Source organism: Salarias fasciatus, chromosome 20 (assembly GCF_902148845.1).
Source record: "Salarias fasciatus chromosome 20, fSalaFa1.1, whole genome shotgun sequence".
NCBI classification, from domain to species: domain Eukaryota; kingdom Metazoa; phylum Chordata; class Actinopteri; order Blenniiformes; family Blenniidae; genus Salarias; species Salarias fasciatus.
In genome coordinates, this window is record NC_043764.1 from 17,329,150 (window position 1) to 17,347,715 (window position 18,566).

At 41.7% G+C, this 18,566-nt stretch overlaps 1 protein-coding gene across 2 annotated transcripts in view; it reads right to left on the reverse strand.

The window, feature by feature from the left end:
* The window catches only part of LOC115407620 (solute carrier family 12 member 5-like), a 29,755-nt gene that overhangs the window by 6,567 nt on the left and 4,622 nt on the right, over positions 1-18,566 (reverse strand). Inside the window, exons 2-9 of one of the 2 annotated variants that reach the window (XM_030118032.1) lie at positions 3,466-3,569; positions 3,219-3,359; positions 1,725-1,871; positions 1,349-1,403; positions 1,133-1,263; positions 798-1,045; positions 491-702; positions 246-413 (exon numbers count right to left, since the gene is read on the reverse strand). In XM_030118032.1, coding sequence (XP_029973892.1) covers positions 246-413; positions 491-702; positions 798-1,045; positions 1,133-1,263; positions 1,349-1,403; positions 1,725-1,871; positions 3,219-3,359; positions 3,466-3,569 — 1,206 coding nt within the window. Of the gene's footprint in view, positions 1-245; positions 414-490; positions 703-797; positions 1,046-1,132; positions 1,264-1,348; positions 1,404-1,724; positions 1,872-3,218; positions 3,360-3,465; positions 3,570-13,303; positions 13,307-18,566 lie in introns of both variants that reach the window. The other variant, XM_030118033.1, reaches the window with a different exon arrangement.

Here is an 18,566-nt window from a genome sequence, read left to right on the forward strand (position 1 = left end):
TCTCTCTGAATCCACTGGTGATATGACTTATTTATCTAGAGCTATCTAGCACTACTCCCAGCCAGTTTCCAGCAAATCACCGCAACTGTAATAATTACTTGGATTTAACTGGTTTCAGGTTTATACACGTTTACAATTTCACAAGTTTACATGGAACCTAGATGAAACAGTTTAGAGAAGCTTTACAATTTAAAGAAAACCAGCGTCTCAGGCGGATTGAGACCTCGTCTTCTTCTCAGTGGTACCTGTGACAGACGGGAAGTATATCCCCACCAGCAGGGTGAAGAAGCTGGTGATGTCGGCCAAAACGTAGCGATTGGAGCTGGTGGTGGGACTGTCTGGATCCGCATCAGATGCAAGTCCACGCTTCTCTAAGATCATCCCTTTTTCAAGGTAATTACCGAAAAGGTTTTCTGACAAAAACAGAAGGGAAAGATCACAACCAAAGAAATGCTCGAGCAGGAGAAACTGTTTTGAGTCGATTATTAACCTGCCAGGATCCCACTGGTGACTCCAGGGATTCCCTGTATCTCTGTGACGTTGTTGTTGTTGAAGTACTCATCACATGTGGCGTTGAGGGAGTCGGAATCGCAGAAGGATCTCCACAGTTTGGTGGTGACAGTGTCGTTGTCGATCTCAATGACCTTTGCACAGATGTCATATCCTTTTGAACTGAGCGTTCGATTTCCCAGGATACAGACACTGTTCAAAAAAAAAAACAAAAACAACAACAAACATGGTAGGGATTCGAGAAATTTGTCAGAGGTTTTCAAAAAGTCATCAACAGAGTGACTTACGGAAAGACGGGGGGGTCGATCGCAGTCTTGATGACGCCGGCGTAAACCGCCAGAATCGAGAGGATGACACAGGCGAGGAAGACCAGCGCCAGCTTGTTGACGTATTTGACCCCCACAAACACCACCAGCGACATGAAACTCAGCACAATGGTGCCGTACACCCGCATGTTGTTGAGCAAGGCAGCCTCCGCCTCCGCCCCCTCCAGGCCCTCGATTTTAAAGATGGCCGCCTGAGGAACTATATAAATCTGCGGAAGAGGACAGAGAGGGTGCAGCATTCTCAGACTGAAATAAAATCCACCCACAAGGAATAAATCACGTGTGACTCGACTCACCAGCAGAATTTCAATGCATCCGAGGATGTACATGGCTCCTGCAAACGTGGTGCCCAGGTAGAAGCAGATCCCAACCGCTCCACCAAACTCAGGCCCCAGAGAGCGAGAGATCATGTAATATGACCCCCCAGCTGGAGTCACAAACAACACAAAAGACTCAGTGCCCACTCTGCCTCGCACAAACACACTAATAGAAGCCTTCAGGTGTCCGCTGACCTGGGACGACTCCGTTCGTGGCGATGGCACTCATGGAGATGGCTGTGAGCATGGTCTGACAAAAGGAAGGAAACAGCAGGACTGTGAAAAGCGGTCGAATTAAACATGGCTGACAGAGAAGAACAAAGAGGCAGGGCACAGAGAAAAGCAGCCGCTGTTTGAAATCACTTCAGGGATGAGATTGTTTGATAAAAAGAAATCTATTTTTTAAAGGGCAGAAATAAGGATTTTTAATGAAATTTTCAAAAATGATCATAACATGTTGACTCTAAGTAAAAGCTACTAAAGGGAGGGATATGAGATGATAGATAGATAGATAGATAGATAGATAGATAGATAGATAGATAGATAGCAGGAACATCTGCAGTTTGCTCACAGTTGAACAGCACATGAAGACGATTATGAAGGAGCCGAAGACGCCTCCGATTCCGACCATCCACGTCATCCGCAGGAAAAGGATCACCCCAAAAATATTCTGGATACAGGGCAAGTAAACTCCCATCAGGGTGCCCAGCTGAGGTGCCTGTAAAACCCAAAACAAAAAACCAATTCCCACTAATTAATGGTTGATAAATCTATTTTAAAGAGCTGTGGGAAATAGATTCAGAATTTCATACTGAAAAAAACGAAAGACTAAAGTTTGTGACGCACTTCTGAATAAGAAGAACAGCTTGATATTTTTTTCTCCGTATGCCAGTTTGCTGCTTTAATTATTTCAACGAAAAAGAAAGTCAAACCTCATGTTTGACTCGCGGCAAAACATTTGTGCCGTTTGTCAAGTACATTTTCACACAATATACCAATGACCGATAGAAACCCATGAGCTTAGTTTTTTCTTTATTGTTGGCAGTCCCACGAATATCCATTTCTGTCACACTGCATATTGTTGTGAACACACTGGTACACCATCAACCTCTGTGGTTACAGCCTTTGGCAGAAAACAAAAGAAAGCTGTAATCAAAATTCCACAAACACACTGAAAAACAAAGGCGTATGACAAAGACATTGCCCTAGTTCTCATGTGAGTCAGGAAGGAGCCTGTGGTGAGACTCGGTACAAGTAAAATCTTAATATCCACATGTTCCTCAGGTTTTCGCTGCAATATGCATTTCAAACAGGCGTGCAAAGGTCTGAGTGTGTGCAAAAATGTAGCTACTTGCATAGTTAAATATAATGTATAATGTGAAATATAATGTGAAGATGCATTTGTTACATACAGCCTCGAGGAAAGAAGACATGTAGAAAATAAGGTCATTTTAATCAAAAAATGTGAATTCTGGAAATGTCTTTGAATGTTATTGTGGTAACAAACACGTGTATTATAATATATTTGACTAAGAGCAGATTGCAGATGCAAAGTTAGTTTAGAAACTTAAAGTTTCCTTAAAAGGAAACTTTTATAAATGAGATATCTGGTCAGATATCCAGAGAAATGTCCATCAGTAACAAAATCTAACGTCTTCAAGGTTTTTGGACCACTTACAACAGCTTGAACAATGAGCTCAGGATGTGAGACGTTAGAGCCCAGAGGCCAGTTTTGCTATATCACATTAAAATCTTAAAAATCTGCTCACAATTTGGACTCTTCCTCGGCTGGGCCTGCATTTGGGAAGATGTGGCTGAGCAAAAATTCATTAAACAGGGAGAGAAAAACTGTTTAGGCTGAGCTGTGATTCTCTACTGGTTTGAGAACCTGACAAATAGAACGAACCTGTTCCATGATAGGAGCAGTTCAGGATGTTTCACATCCGTGGTTATTTTTTGTCAATGAATTAGGCTTTCATTCAACAAACTTTAATAAAAGAAGAAATGCCATGTTAAAAGACCTCTCTGATAAAAAAATGATAGAAGAAATCTATTTTGATTCTACCTTGATGGGCTTTTTAGAAGGCCGTGGCCCTTCCTCATTGTTCTCAGCCTCTTCGTGCTCTTTGCTTCCAGTGGGCAGGTTGGAGTAGTTTGCCAGAGTGCTGAGCAGGGAGGAGACCATCGGACTAGTATCCATCTCCTCCTGCGGCACACACACAGAAACACATGGGTAAAACTAGTTACAGCAAACGCACTCCCAAACCCGCCAGATGGCTCTGGGTGGAGGATCATGGAGGATCTGTCCACACCTCGAACAGAGCCATGTTCTTGCCATCATACTGCTGGCTCTTCTCCACATCAGCTGCCGCACTGCTGTTGATGAAAGGACTGCTCTCTTTGGGGTTCCCATCACCTGGAACAGAGAAAAGAACAATCATCCCTCCATCTGCCCCTCTGTCCCTCCATCCATCCATCCATCCACCCATGACCGCTGAAAAGAAACCTCCATGAGAAATAGAAAGCCTGTTTCTGATGTGGTGATGCTCAACTGTATTCACATCACAACACTTTCATCTCAAGGCCCTTTTGCAGAAAACAACCCAACAGTTCCACGCGAGCAAGAAGAGGAGGCAGTGGATTGAAAAGAGATGGAGACTTTCTGGAGAAGCAGGTGGAGAAGTGGAGGATTTCTGCTGTTCTGGTTGGAGGTTAGAAGATCCAAAGAGAGAAAAGGAGAGGACAGAGATAGAGAGCAACAAACAACAAACTGAGGTCATTAATTCTAATTTTTCTGGATGGATGAGTTCGTTAACGTCTCACGCTATCTTTCATTTCAGAATCCTTGACTCCTCCTCATGTCTGATTGCTGTTCCCGATCCTGATGTGTTTCACCAGTGCCTGAGTGTGTGATCGTCAGCAGTATTTAACGGGCATCTGCTGCGCTTTCTGCCAGCTTTTCCAGCATTCTGTTCCAAGTCCCACATTCCTGACGCACCTTCCGTCCAACTGTGATTCCTGCCCGTCTCTTGAGTGAATATCTGATTCTGACGCACACCTGTACAACTCCCAGACACTCCCGCTGCTCTGACGCACATCTGCACCATGACGGCCCTCCTGATAGTGTGATCCACCTCTTCTTTTCCCTGTTCTTTTAATAAAGAGAAGTCATGTTGTAACACCTGTTTTTTCTGGCATTTTGAGTTCACCCCTATCTTGTGACTCTCTGTACTTTTTCCTCGTTTGCAATCTGTTTGATTCCTTTGTTCTTTGCTGTGTTCCTTGCATATTTTCTTGCCATTTTCCAAGTTTGCGTCAACACTCAGCTTCTCACCTGCTACGCACACAGAAATCCATAAAAACTGGAATTTAAGGTAGAGTTTCATTTAAATAATCCAAAAAATCTTTCTCTTTCCTCATCAGAATCAGGAAAATAACTATCCTGCATCGCAGAGTATTGCACACTCCCTGATAAAGTTGGTCCTCTGCTGCCTTCCTCTCTATGCAGAGCTTGAACTGCCGCGCACATTTGATAAAAGTGTTCAGCTCTCTTTTCACAGGTACTTTACGATGCAGCCTGAAATGTAAGTTCACTAAGGATGGACTGTATTTGCAGTCTGTCCCAGCAGTCTTAAACAAGCTTCGCATTTTACTACTGATCTTTCCTCAAAAATCAATCAAACTTTATTGTGCTGTAAAAATCAACATCTGGATCCAATCAGCTTTGCTTCATATACTTAACAAAGCCTTTTCTTTTTTTATCTGATGCACCACCTCAACATTCAGATAATTGCTCCTTTTCCACCACAGCACAAGTGTCAGTACTCCGTGGGATCAAAACCACTTCATTGCCAAACTCTAAATTCAATAATTGTGATTCTTTTCTTTACTTAATCAGTCATCATTTGATTTGCGCCTGAAATGTAAAAGAGGTACAGCCCCTGCAGCCGAGTCTCTGTTTGCTCAAGGCAACACAATCAAGTCACCTCTTCCAACTCCCCGAGCTGCGGCAGTATTATACACTAATCTTCAGAGCAGAGAGGAGAGTTAAATGCCAGCCAAACTGCTCTCACACAGCACATAATCTCCTGAACGGTGCACCGCTCTCCCAAAGACGCATCGCCCGTCAAACTGGATCAAAAAGCTGTTTAGTTTTACGTTGCTGCCGAGATTTTCTCCATGTCTCATCAGTGAAAGAGCACAGCACACCCGAAATACCTGGAGCTGATATGTCACCTCTCTATGGAGTTCTTTATTTTTTGTTCGTAAAATGAAAAATATCTTTGAAGTGAAGGCCAGCGCGAGTAGAGAAAGATGCATCTGTAGTAAAGCCGTGTTCTGGATTATGAAACACTTGCTGGGTAAACATACTGGTGTTCGGATGCAGACCTCTTGTCTCTTCACTCCTTGTTGCTGTGTAGAAAACGCTGAAGCCAGCCACCTGAGTATTTTGTAATCCACCATGATTATTAAATCTGCATTTAAAGCTCATTTCTGCTTCTGGCTTAGAATGAAATCAGCTTTTGAAATTTTGCAGTTTAAACCACGTTTTTCGCTCATGCACACGTGTGAGTGTGTGCGTGTGTGTGACATCTTTTGAGAGCTGAGGCTCGTACTCCATGTTCTGTCTTTCCTCATCTGCCTGACTGGTGAATTTGAACCTCCAGATGTGATGCCTTAACACTTGCCCAAAGCTTCATTTTAGCAGTAAACACATCAAACGCTCCGCATTCTGCTCTGTGTTCTGCCTCCTGACCCTCACTCTGAAAATATTTCCATGGTCCTCCTCACGCAATAAAGCTCCACGAGCTCCATCAGCAGATCAGCGGAGAGGACCTCTGTCTGGACCTATTACCTATGGGATTTGAAGTGTTGTACAAAAAAATAACCGTCAAATGATTCCCTCAAATAAAAGCTGTACACCGTCTACTTTTTTGATCTGTGAAATTCATGTTTCAACCCTGCGAAAGTCAATAATCATCCATTTGTGAAGCCGCACATAACAAACCTGGCCTGTGTACTTTGTTCACTGAGGATTAGAAAGCCACGTCACACTTTTCATCCTTCTCATCAATCAGCTGGTGACCCTGAAGCGTAACCACCCGGCGGGGGTCAGAGGTCCCAGGGCTCTCTCAAACTCATTTCCTGATCCATCACTTTGGCCTCATCGCAGAACTTATGAGCTCAGGGTTGTTATCCTCGACAATATGTTGTTTTTATCTGCATGATTGCACATTTTTCTTAACATTTATCATGTCGTATTATGTAAACATTTTCATTTGAAGGTCAGATCAAATGTCTTCTGCCTCTACAAAGATTAAAGATCAGTTTGTTAATAGGCAACTGAGGACGCAGGAAGCATTCACAAAGACTACTGAGGGTTTAAGAGTACACGAAACGAATCTGACAGAATAACTGTTGATTCTGTTTAGAATATTTTCTGGCAGAAGCACTTCAGAGGAGAGAACTGGCTTAAGTTCTAGGCTGTTGATGTTGACTGTGTGCTACGAGGAACATGTGATTTCTACAAAGAGGAAAACAACAGAATTACAGGATTGAAGTGTGAAAATAGTGAGTCATGCAGAATTTACTAAATAATGTGATGACTTTTGAAAACATTATAAATTAGTGTTCAAGCAGACAAACGTTTCTCAGAGAGATCTCTGTTCAAACTTCGGTAACACTTTACTTGAAGCCCCCCTGCATAACACATTATAAGTAGTTATAAACACTAATACATGATCACAATGCTTTATAACTCACTATACAGCACTATACAGCATAGGATTAGGGTTAGGGTTAGGGTTAGGTCCTGGCATTGTAATCATCTATGAATGTTTATAACTATAGCTACACGTGTTATAATGGCATTATAATGCTTTATGAATGTACTTATAATGTGTTATGCAGGGGGGCTTCAAGTAAAGTGTTACCTAAACTTCTACTATAAATCACTACTGGGCTTTAGAGGAAAATCAACAAGTTTTGACAGTCTGTTGGGGGCGAGAATGGCTTAATCGCTACGAGGTCAGGGGTCATTCTGCTCCACAGTTTCAGAACTCATGCTGTAAGCAAAACTAGGGTATGCTGTGGATGGGATGCTGCCCGTCACAGGGAAAACAGAGACGATGGGTTCACAACCAGAGAAAGCCTCACAGGCAGATGGAGGACAGACTGTACACAAAAGGCTGATGTTTGATCAACGGATAAATGGACAATCAACCTGTTGATGTTTGATCAAAACTGTGGAAAATCACTTTTGCCTTGAGGTTAGAGTGCGAGGGACCAGAAAGTCAGGCTTTGAGTCCTTCTGATGGCTGCAACAGGAAAATCATCTGTCAGTGATTTTAGAGAGGAGCAGCAGAGAGACAGCCTCCGAGTGTGTGTCTTTTAACCTTATTATGCAGTGCTGACAGTCACACAAAATGTTCTTGATGCGCAAATGAATCATATCAAGTAAAATTTGATTCATATTTAGCTTTTCATTTCAAGTCTTGATTATAGGAGGTGTTTCTACATGCATGTTAACAAACATCATGCCATGAAATAGCATGAATCTGAGTGTGAGTGTGTGTGTACTCTCATCTAAAGATAAGAGTCTGAGGGTTTGTGTGAAGTTTTCCTGCTCTCTCTCTGCATCCGTGGACCCTCCATTTTCCTCTCTCATTCAAAAACATGCATATGGAATTAACTGGCGACCCCAACACCTTAAACGTGAGTGAGCCTGAATGTCTGTGTTTTCTTGGCGATGGGTCAGTGACCTTCCCAGAGTGAATCCCGCCTTCAGTCACAGTCAGCTGGGCTTGAGGAAAGTCAATTCAGTAAGATGACAGAGAAGATGGACAGATGAAGCATGAGCTGTGTGTCAGTGTTACAAAAAAAAATCCCTGCTGTGCAAAGAGTTTTGACTGACATCTTTTAAACAATAAATGCTCCACCCATTTATTTATGGAAAAATGACTTGAGATATTTTGAGAATTTTTGAAAAGAAGCGTTGTCAGACCATTGGGGTTTGAAACAATTCAAACATTTTGAAAAACTCTATCAATGAAGCATTGGGGAGCAACATGAACTTGCGGAGACGGTGATTTGCTCAGTAGCATGTCAGTGAAATGGCACACTGAGATCAAACTGAAATAATGAAGCCCTAACGCTGTCAGTTAGTGTTGCAAACATGTAAAGCTGTGAGGGCTGAACTGAACATGCTCTCACACACTGAACTCTTGTTTTTCTCTGAAAAAGAAGAAAAAAAAAGTGCTTAATGCTGCAGTACATAATTCCTCTTATGCCTGAAGACACTGTACAGAGAGATTCACATTTGTGCAGACATAATATATCAAGATTAGAGATTTTACGAGGTTTTGCTGTCTGTCTGCAAAATAATCCTGCTCAGGTATGATACTGCCCATGTCGATCTTTAACAGTCTCTTCATAAATCCTTTGACCCAGAGGGGATGGAGCTGTGCTCCCTGTGAGGCCTCAGCAGAGCAAATCCTTCTGCTTGAAACTTCGGTCATGAAATTCAACTCTAAGATCCGTTCCCGCAGGAGGACTTCTTTTCGGCCGGACCATAAAGATGTGGTTGTAGCTGAAGCCGCGCCACTGACACAATTACCTCCATATCCAGCGGTTTCCGTAATAAACCTTCCTTTCTTAGCCAAAGGAAGTGATCTCTTACCGTTTGGAAGGAACTGCTCGCTCTAAAAAAACAAAGAGAATCAGACTGTGATATAGTACACTGTCAACATACAGTCATGCTGATGGGGAACATCGCTCACGTTCCCCTCGACGGGCTGAGTTCAGCAGGAGGTCATTTACTGTTCAAAACAAATCTCACATCTGGTGATCATCGCGCTTCTCAATACAATACAAGACAACAATAAGAATAGTCTAACTCCTGTGAGTCTTATCATGTGGTGAATGTCATTACAACGCAACGCAGGGAAGATTACAGACTGCAGTCACCTCACCAAGAGATCATGAAAAGAAAATTTGTTATTAGAGCAGGGAAGCTGATGCAGCGGCTGAGGGCTGTGAAGGACCTGCTGCTTCATCTGAAGAATTCTCTGAGCCCAAAGAGGAAGCCAGACACTAACAGGAGGAATCATTTGAAGTCGATTGTAAAAGTGAAGCTGTAAAACTATACTGTTGTCTATCTGTGGCGCTTTAAAATACTAAACCACTTGTAATCTGAGTAGTCTTTATAGTAAGACAAAAAAAAAAAAAAAAAATCAAAGCGGAGACCGTTTCTGTTTGATTACACAACGCAGAAGAATCATCGACTGAGAGATTACAGTAAAAACTGTCCTACATAGAATAACTCCTACAGCTTTAGGGGACAGGAGGCCTTCGTGGATGTGAGCAGATTTCATTGTCCTACCTGACCACTGAACGATGGAGCGGCAGTAATATTCGGTGTAATTCTGTTTGTTTGTGAAGCCCTGTGTGTGATCCTGGTTTATAAAGTCTGTCCTGTGAGTAACATTTATGTTTCTTTTTACTTTATTTGACTTTACTTCAGGTCATGTCAACGCTTCTGTTTGACCATGAGCATTGGATTAGCTGCATTGGATTTTTGCGTTACTGCGGCACCGAAAGAGTGTTTTTTGGCGCCGTGGCTCTGCAGTGCTGCCTGACGTGGTCCGGGATGGAAAACGGTCACAGAAATCCTGAAGTTAAATAAGCATGCTAAAAAAGCAAACAGGGCCTCAAACAGAAGAAGCCAGCAGGCTACAAACTGCTTAAGTGAAAACGGGTGGAGTTCATTTAGGGGACTCACACGTTCTCCATTAACTTCTGCTGTGGTCTTTGATGCTTTGGGACAAGGGGCAAACTGAAACGGTGCGTAATGCCACTTAATGTCGAGAAAACGGACTCCAAAAAAACTGCCACACCAGTTCCTTGGATCCTCTCCGCTGCCATGGAGCTCAGGTCGTCTGCCTCCGTGAGAGAGCAGCTCATTTTCCACGTCTCTCCAGTCAAACCTGTTTCAGAGGGTCAGTAACGGCCTGTTTCCAGACCCCCTCCACCGTCCCGCCTGCCCCGCCGGGCGGCTCTGAGTGTGTGGAGACGTGGCGGAGGACTGCAGTAGCTGGTGGACTGGGAGGGAAATGACCCTGAGGAATGCTCCACGGGACCACGCACCACATTCTGTGACCCTCGGCAGGTCTGACAGCTCCGTGAGGCCCAGGCACCCAGACCGACCAGGCCGCCCACTACAAAACACTTCAGCTTCCAGCGTTCTTTAAATTTCTCACTGCGATAACAACAGAAAATTCTGTTTTCTCATGTTTTCTTGTTCTCTTTTGACTCAGGGGATAGAGTGGTAGTGTCTAATCCGGAAGTCGCAGGTTGGATTTTCCATCTCTCCCCTGTCCACAGCGTCCTTGAGCAAGACTCTGAAGCCCAAGCTTCTCCCAGTGGATGGATTCAGTTATTTGACTGCAAAGCTGAGCTGCTTCACAGCAGCACTGCTGGAAAACTGCTCTATACTCAATGAGACGGCAAATCTGTGACAATCGAATGCAACACAAGTAATTCTTACCAATGAAGTAACTCCGCTAGAAGTAACAAGCAACCAGAACTCATTAATAACTGTCAACCGACAAATTTCTGTGTCAATATTTGACATCTACAGCCCCAAAAAAAGGGAAACTGGAGTCACAAACTGTCAACTCCTGTCCTCAAACAAACTGATCAAGATCCTAAATAGTTACGATGCCTCAAGATCTGTAAAGTCTCAGAGAACATTTTTGTTTCTGGGATATTAAAATGGAAAGTGTGATCGTCTTCTCTTCTTTGAAAAATCAAAAGTTGCGTGAAAGAGTGAACCTTAACCTGAATGTCCTCAGCGTAGCAGAGGGATTTAATCCCTCATCTCTATGATCTGGTACTGCCCGTACTGTGAAGAACACAAGATAACATGATAACATTAATTGTTTAACCATTCAGTGATCGCCTCCAGATTTGAAGGTTGAGTTTCCTAAAGTGTTTTGTTAGCAGCTTGTTCAACTTGTTGAGTTCACAGAACATGTAAATGTCCCACAGCTTCAAACAATCTTTCTTCCAAAGGACATTCGAGATATATCGATAAGAGGTGATTAGCTCAGAGCGACGCTCCTCACATGTTTTTATTGAGCCAAGCTGAGAACCGACCGCGGCGTGCAGATGAGAGACGATGTGCGGTGCAGATTTGTACCCTTGATGTGACATGGCTATTAAAAAAATGAACAGTTTATACCGGCTTTTAAAAGCTTAATGGGACGCAGGCTCAGGGGGATTATCCAGCAGCTGCTGGAGGCCGCAGAGCAAGGCAGAAATTAACTTCTGCATGTGAGGCTGACAGTAACGTCACAATTACATCAAAAACACACACACACACACACACGCGCGCACGCATGCACGCACCTGCGGTAAATGAGGAATTACAGCTAATTCCATGAAGTCATTTGTTTAATTTAAACCCGTCTCTTCGCTCTTTTCACACATGTTGTCTGAAGGTTTGGAAAGCTTCACACTACTCGGGAGGTGAAAAGAGGATTTTACATTAACGTCAAATCTTAACGACTGAGGACAATGAATGTGCATTAAGTTCAGCTGCATTTTGTCATTCTGATCCTTTTTCTCCATGTGGCAAATTTGATTTCATGTAGCATAAAATACAACTGCACATGTAAATAACTGTCTTTACTGTAGGATGATTTGACACAAAAAATCTAAATACGTTTTGCTCTCAGTTTTATGACCTTGCAGAAATATTTAAGCTACGAATACACAGAAAAAGAGAAACAGAAGAATCTGGTTAAAACGAAGCAGACCTGAAAGTCAGCAACATCAGTAAAGTGTCATTCTGTGAAGTTACATATCAAGACAATGCTCAGTGGTTGATGCAGAAAGACATGAATAATTGGAATTAACAAGGTTCTGGATGTCTGCCAATGACTGAGGAAAACTATATCTGTCAGATTTCTGCAACAAATGTCTTTTATTTAGCATGAAAGTCTGACCTTAAGCCGTTTATGGAAGAATAGAAAAATAGAAATACAAGACCAATATGTGCTCATAGAGATGAATGCAAAATAATTTGACAAAACCCATGCATGCTGAGAGGAGAACATGCAAACTCCACACAGGATTCGCTCCAACAGAACTGAAACACTGACATATAGCAGAGAGGTGGGAACGCAAACAGCCAAACCGCCGTGTGGTATAAACGTGAAAATATGTCAAACATTCAGGCATTTTTCAGAATCTTCTTATATAAGTCTGTAAAATAAGAGGGGCTGTTAAATACAGCGTATTCCCTCAGCACACTAGTACATCCAACACTTTACACTTTGCCAAAACTGCAACAAAGTAGAAAAAACATTGTATCAACACTCGCTAGCATCTGAAAATCATCCAGCAGAATTTTGGTTAGAGAGTTTAAGTGGTGAAAGAGATGTAGAGGAAGGGGAGAGGAGGTAATGGCGAAGGCCTCAGCTGACCTGCAGTCAGACTGGTTGTGTAAGTATGGTGGTGAAAGACATGAAGCGCTGCAGGTTTGTTTTACGATAACAAAGGGTTAAAAAAAAATGCTTTAAAAATTAGTCGGTTACGTGAGAGCATGCAGATTCCTTCAGATTAGGCCTGCGCGCTGTATGACTGCTTTCCGGTCTCACCTCGCTGTCATCAGCCTGTCAGCAGATGTTCTGATGACACAAAGAGGGGGAGACATGTTCGAGCATTTCCATGTGTTGAAAAGTACTCAGGCTGCTCTGAAATCAATTTACACCTCTGCTGCTCCCACACTTGCGAACGTGCTTCGATTACCGGTGAAAATCAGAGCTCAGCGTTTACCTCAGCGGCTACCGACAAGACCACCCTGCTCGCCATCTCGTCCAGCCGCTTCCAGCCTCACCAGCCGCCCGCCTGCACCGGACTGATACCTGGACCTGACCCTGGACTGCCTACGAACCTGGCTTCAGACCGCCTCGATTCTGCTGCCTCTGGGCCCGCCGCCTGGATACTCCGACTGCTGGATCTTAAATAGAACCAGCTCTAATAACTTCATCTCCGTCTGCCCGTGCTGTCTGCTCCTGAGCCTCCGAACTGCACCATAACATGAGTACAAAAGCAAAAATTAATTTTCCCTTGTTTAATGGCACTGACTGTCTTGTGAAAACGCTTCGTAACTATTGTAATACACCAGCTTAGCTTAAAGATATCGTTTCAACTGGCATATTGAAAAATAAGAAAACACACTTCGGCAAAAATGCCAACGTCAAAGAGACGACGAGGCAGAGTGCGATTTTGGATTCTAATGAGCGACATTGCCAATCACTTTTTAAAATTATTTTCAAAATTCAGACATTTAGATTGTTGATGTTCTGAAACAGAATCAGGAAGTGTTTATTCAATGATTAGAAAGACAACGCCATCGCTCAACATCATCTGTGACGTTTTAAACAACCTACAAGCCAGTTTGAAGACCGTAATGAGGAGAAATTATAGATACTGTTCAAATGTTAAAAGTCGTCTGAAAAATGAACACTACACAACACGTGAAACATTTCCTTTACTTTATGTCACCTCCAGATGCTTCTCTGTGAAACAATCTCCAAAACTAATGTAATTTGAGACGTCCCTTCGTCCTATTTTTTTAACTGAATAAAGAAAAAAAATCAAAGGTTAAACCACGAAATGCTTGACGACTCGTATCAGTCGAGAGATCTCTCTTAGAATCTTTTCTTTTAAAGCAGCACATTATGCTTGATGAGGGGTAGCGATCCTAATCACACACTTTCCCATCACCTCATTATCTCCCATTCTTCTCCCTTTCTGGTGCGGCTGTGCTCCTGCTGTGCAGCTTGTGGAGAAGGGAGAGACGGGGCATGTAATGGATAGGTGCACACAGGAGCGCAGAGCCATTAGAGGAAGCATGACAGCCAAAGAAAGGATCTGATCATTATCATCAGATAGATTTTCCAGGTTTAAAGGCCTCTGCAAAGTGCCATTAAAAATGGGATTGTTGCTCCAGTTTTAAAAAGAATTTTCAATGATGGGCCTGTTCCTCATCATCAGCTTACAAAAGTATATCTGCAGGTAAAAACTTTACTGCTTGAACTTTGGCTTCAGCATAAATAGAAATGCTCGAGGGGTCATAAATTCTAAAGTTTATCGTAGTTTACCTAAATTCTATTTGATAAACGATGATAAAGTTGAGGATTGTTGGGAATCATAAACCTATCTTCATGTTCTCAGTTGTCTGGGAATGATGCAGTCAAATGTCTTGGGCGTTCTTTGATCTCTTATCCAAAGCGTCTTCAGCTCATGTTGTTCCACTTAACTTCTTCCAAAACCTACGATCAAGTCCAGTTGACCTGATTCAACAAATTTAAGATGCACTCTTTAATAGTGAAGTTCTTCACAAACAAAATCTGTTCTGCAAATAGTGCCACCTGTGGCCACAAGGGGGAACTGCATGATGATGAGTCAAGTTAAAACGCAATGAAAAATCAATTCATGGAGAAATTCAGATTCAGATTCAGATTCAGAAAACTTTATTGATCCCAAAGGGCAATTTGTTTGCAGCACATCTCGAGTCGTTTCACATGTAAATACAACATGAGACAGTTCAGTTTAACCACAAGTGGAACTCAGGTTGAACAATATTAAAACAAGCAATACAATAACAATTTAGGAGCTGGAATTCAATAATTTGATTGCAGAAGGCACAAAAGAGTTTGAAAAACGGTTAGTTTTCCTAGCTGGAGCAAAATACCGGCGTCCAGAAGGCATCAAGATAAACTCTGGAGTCAGAGGATGAAGAGGCTGAGCCAAGATGCTGTGTGCTTTACTCAGCACCTGCTGCTCCCACAGAGAATGCAAGTCCCTCAGTTTAACACCTGTGATTTTAGAGCAGGTCTTGACAATGTTCTGCAGTTTGTTTTTGTCCCTCACAGACAAGGATTGAAACCAACAGATAAAAGAAAATGTGAGTAAACTCTCAATAAACGAGCAGTAAAAATTATTTAAAAGAGTTTTGTTCACATTAAAAGAGTTCAACCTTCTTAACAAGTAGGTACGCTGCTGCCCACGTTTGACAATGTGCTCAGTGTTCATGTCAAATCTTAATTTGTCATCCATCACCGTGCCCAGATATTTATAACTATTGACAATTTCCACGTTTTCTCCATGGATGACACTGACACTGTGGGAGGAAGTCCGTCTAAAATCAATGACCATATCCTTAGTTTTTAAAACATTTAAGTCAAGGTAATTTTCCTCGCACCACTTTACAAAATGGCCTAAAGCAGGACCATGATTTCCCTCCTTTCGTGACAGTAGAGAAACCAGAACTGTGTCGTCTGAAAATTTAATATTTTAATATTTAATATATTTAATAAAAAATTTAAAAATGACTTATGATATTCAAAGTATGATTCAACAGAGCAGAAACAATGGTGAGAGGCAGGAGCAGGAAAATGAATTAAATCAACCATAATGGTATTTTGCAAGTGATTTTTACATGTTCTTTTTTTGTACATTTCACATAGGTTTGAGCTAAATAATAATTTAATACCCAAATACCTAAAGTGATGGAGGAGCTCACAGTTTCTATAGAGTAACTTTACGGAGAATGAGGGGACTGGGAGCTGGGACTGGACCGCTGTGAGCTGAGCTGGGGAGGGCAAAAGTCGGATTAAACTGCGCTGTATTTCATAATCACCAATCTAAGATGACTTGGTGGGAGAGATGTTCAGATCAGTAGGAGGATTAGAGAAGAGCTCTATCACTGTTTCCTTCTCTCTGTTTTCTCCAGTTATTCTCCATACGAGTCGAGGTCAAAAATCAGCAGAGCACAGGAATTTATTTTGTGTGAATGGACTTGTAAATACGCTTAACTTCTGTTTTGAAGATGGTCAATAAAAAAACTTTTTTAAGCTGTGTGAATATTTCTTTGTAAAGTTGATATTTCTTAATTTCTAAAATCCGAAAATCAGGCATCTGATTTCACTGTTGACTTTTTTTAAAGGGATCTCAGTGTGAGACACGACACAAAAGTTGAATATTTTGCATCAGTCCAGAATACATAACAGTAGTTAGTATATTGATCACATTTGAAAATCCTTTTTTCGTCATCTTTCATCAAGTATGCAGGCAGTGTCTGAGCGAAAATACTGCAGTAGCTGTAAGTTACCCAAAATGGTTTAGGAGACAGCAGTAATGATGTGAAGGTGAACGTAAACATAAAGCATTTCATCTCTATTTCAGGTGTGGTGACACTGACAATAGGGAAACAAACTAAAAGTGTGTCAAATAGAGACTTCAGTCGGATCAGATTAATCGGCCACATCAGAATGAAACAGGAAGATGGAGTGTGGCTCTGAATAGGAACCGATCAGAGTCCATGTCAACAGCACTGGGATTGCTTTGAGTGTTGTCTGTTATGCAATGTCTGAAAAAAAAAAGGAGAGTAAATCGTAAAGCACAACTGGTCGACATAAACTCCTTATCGTCTCTTCCTGATCATGCATAAATTCAGAGTTGATAGCAATAAAATCATCCGATTTTTGTCTCCTGAGATCTGCACCTTATGCTGATCGATATATGTAAAAGTAACAGCCTTTTTACAAAGGGAAGGCAGCCTTACATGCAGCAGCATGTGTACAACGATGCTGCCATGTTATGACATCTATAGAAGGTCAGTGAGATTAATCCAGTAAAACGACAGAAGAGTCGAGGCGCTGCTTGTGTTCTTATTCTCAGATAAAACTGATCACAAATGTACATTAAAAGGATCAATCCAAATATTGGTGCAGACAAGATGTGAAGATTTATAATCCAGCTTCATCACTCTTAGCTTGTCACTTTTTCCAAATTATAGTTCAGCATCAGAAGATCAAGACTAAACAGCTGAACTGACTGTTCAGCGTTCAGACACCCGTCTCAGTCAGCGTTAATAAACTCTGTAGACAAATGCCCAGTGTGTGTTTTGTGTTTGGAAGCAGCTCATTTAAAGCTACATGCCAGTGGAAAACACATCAGTGAAATTACAAGGACGCAACACAAACACTAAAATCCCTTCTATGGCATTAAGAGAGACGAGCTTTACATAATGCAGCCTGCCCCTCAGCAGTGAGATAATGCCACATGTACATTTACGTGCATTATCTGTGATCCTTGTTACAAGAGAGGAAAGAAACATAAACTGGAAAGTTAACCAGTGAGATTAAAACAGGCTTCAGTCATATGGGCAACACTGTGAAATAAAACAAACAAACAAGCAAACAAAAATCATCCAACACGGTGGAAAATATGAGTGAGATACCTTGTGAGACGACATTCTTTAAGAAAAAGGTTGATGACTGTAAACATGCTAAACACTCAAGAACTTATCCCCTCTGATAAATTCCTCCTTATTACCATCATTATCACTGAATATTACGGTGTGTGGCCATTAGCCTTCATGTCACAGCATTCAGGAAACATCTGCATTCAGTGGAGTGACGATCGATCTGAAAACACCTGAGTGTGAAACTCTCCTGTCGTGGGCAGAGTGTGAATCTTGGCCACTCTCCTGCGGAGGAATTATAGCAACACTTCGCATTAACGTATGGGCAATCAGACAAATTGATTCGGAGTCAAACACCAGTGGATGAGCTAACAACATCTGGCAAGCAGATTAAGTCCTCCCATCGAGCCGCGGTTACGTTACCGAGGACAGAAGGTAGATGTGCAGCAGACAACATAGCATCGCAGTGAAACATCAGCACCGGACAGCTCACTAAATCCCCAAATGACAAAAATTAAAGCAGGACTAACGTGTCCGCACACTCGCAGGGCGCAACAGACGACAGCGGACATTTGTCATGAACAGAAAAAACAAGTAAAAAATGTATTCTTTGAATGGTTGCACTTTGATTTATTAATAACCACAAGTACTGAACCATGACTTGTTAAATATATAAATATCAATACAATTAATATAAAGATTTTTCTTTAATGAAGACACTTGCCTTGAATTTTGAACTTTCATCATTCATGAACAAATCTCTAGTCTTAAGAATCAACTTTAGTTGAAATTATCACACAAAAAAACAAACAAACCAAGTAAACAAAAAAGTTTGTCCCTTCACCAACGCCAACAGCCTTCAGACGGATGAACTGGTCTCTGTTTCTAATAACTGCTGATTTTAAAATACAGTTTTTCGATATATTAAACAGTCAAATGTGTCAAATCACATAAAAGGCAGCTTTGGAAAAGGCTCAATTAACAGACAGGTTCACGTGCCACTTATTAGTTAACTTACACCAGGCTTCAATTATACTTTTCATCGAACATTAATTAAAAGAAATAAATAATTATCTGAGACTTAAAGAACAAAAACATTTGCATACATGCTTGTTTGCCTTTATGGCTGTTCTCACA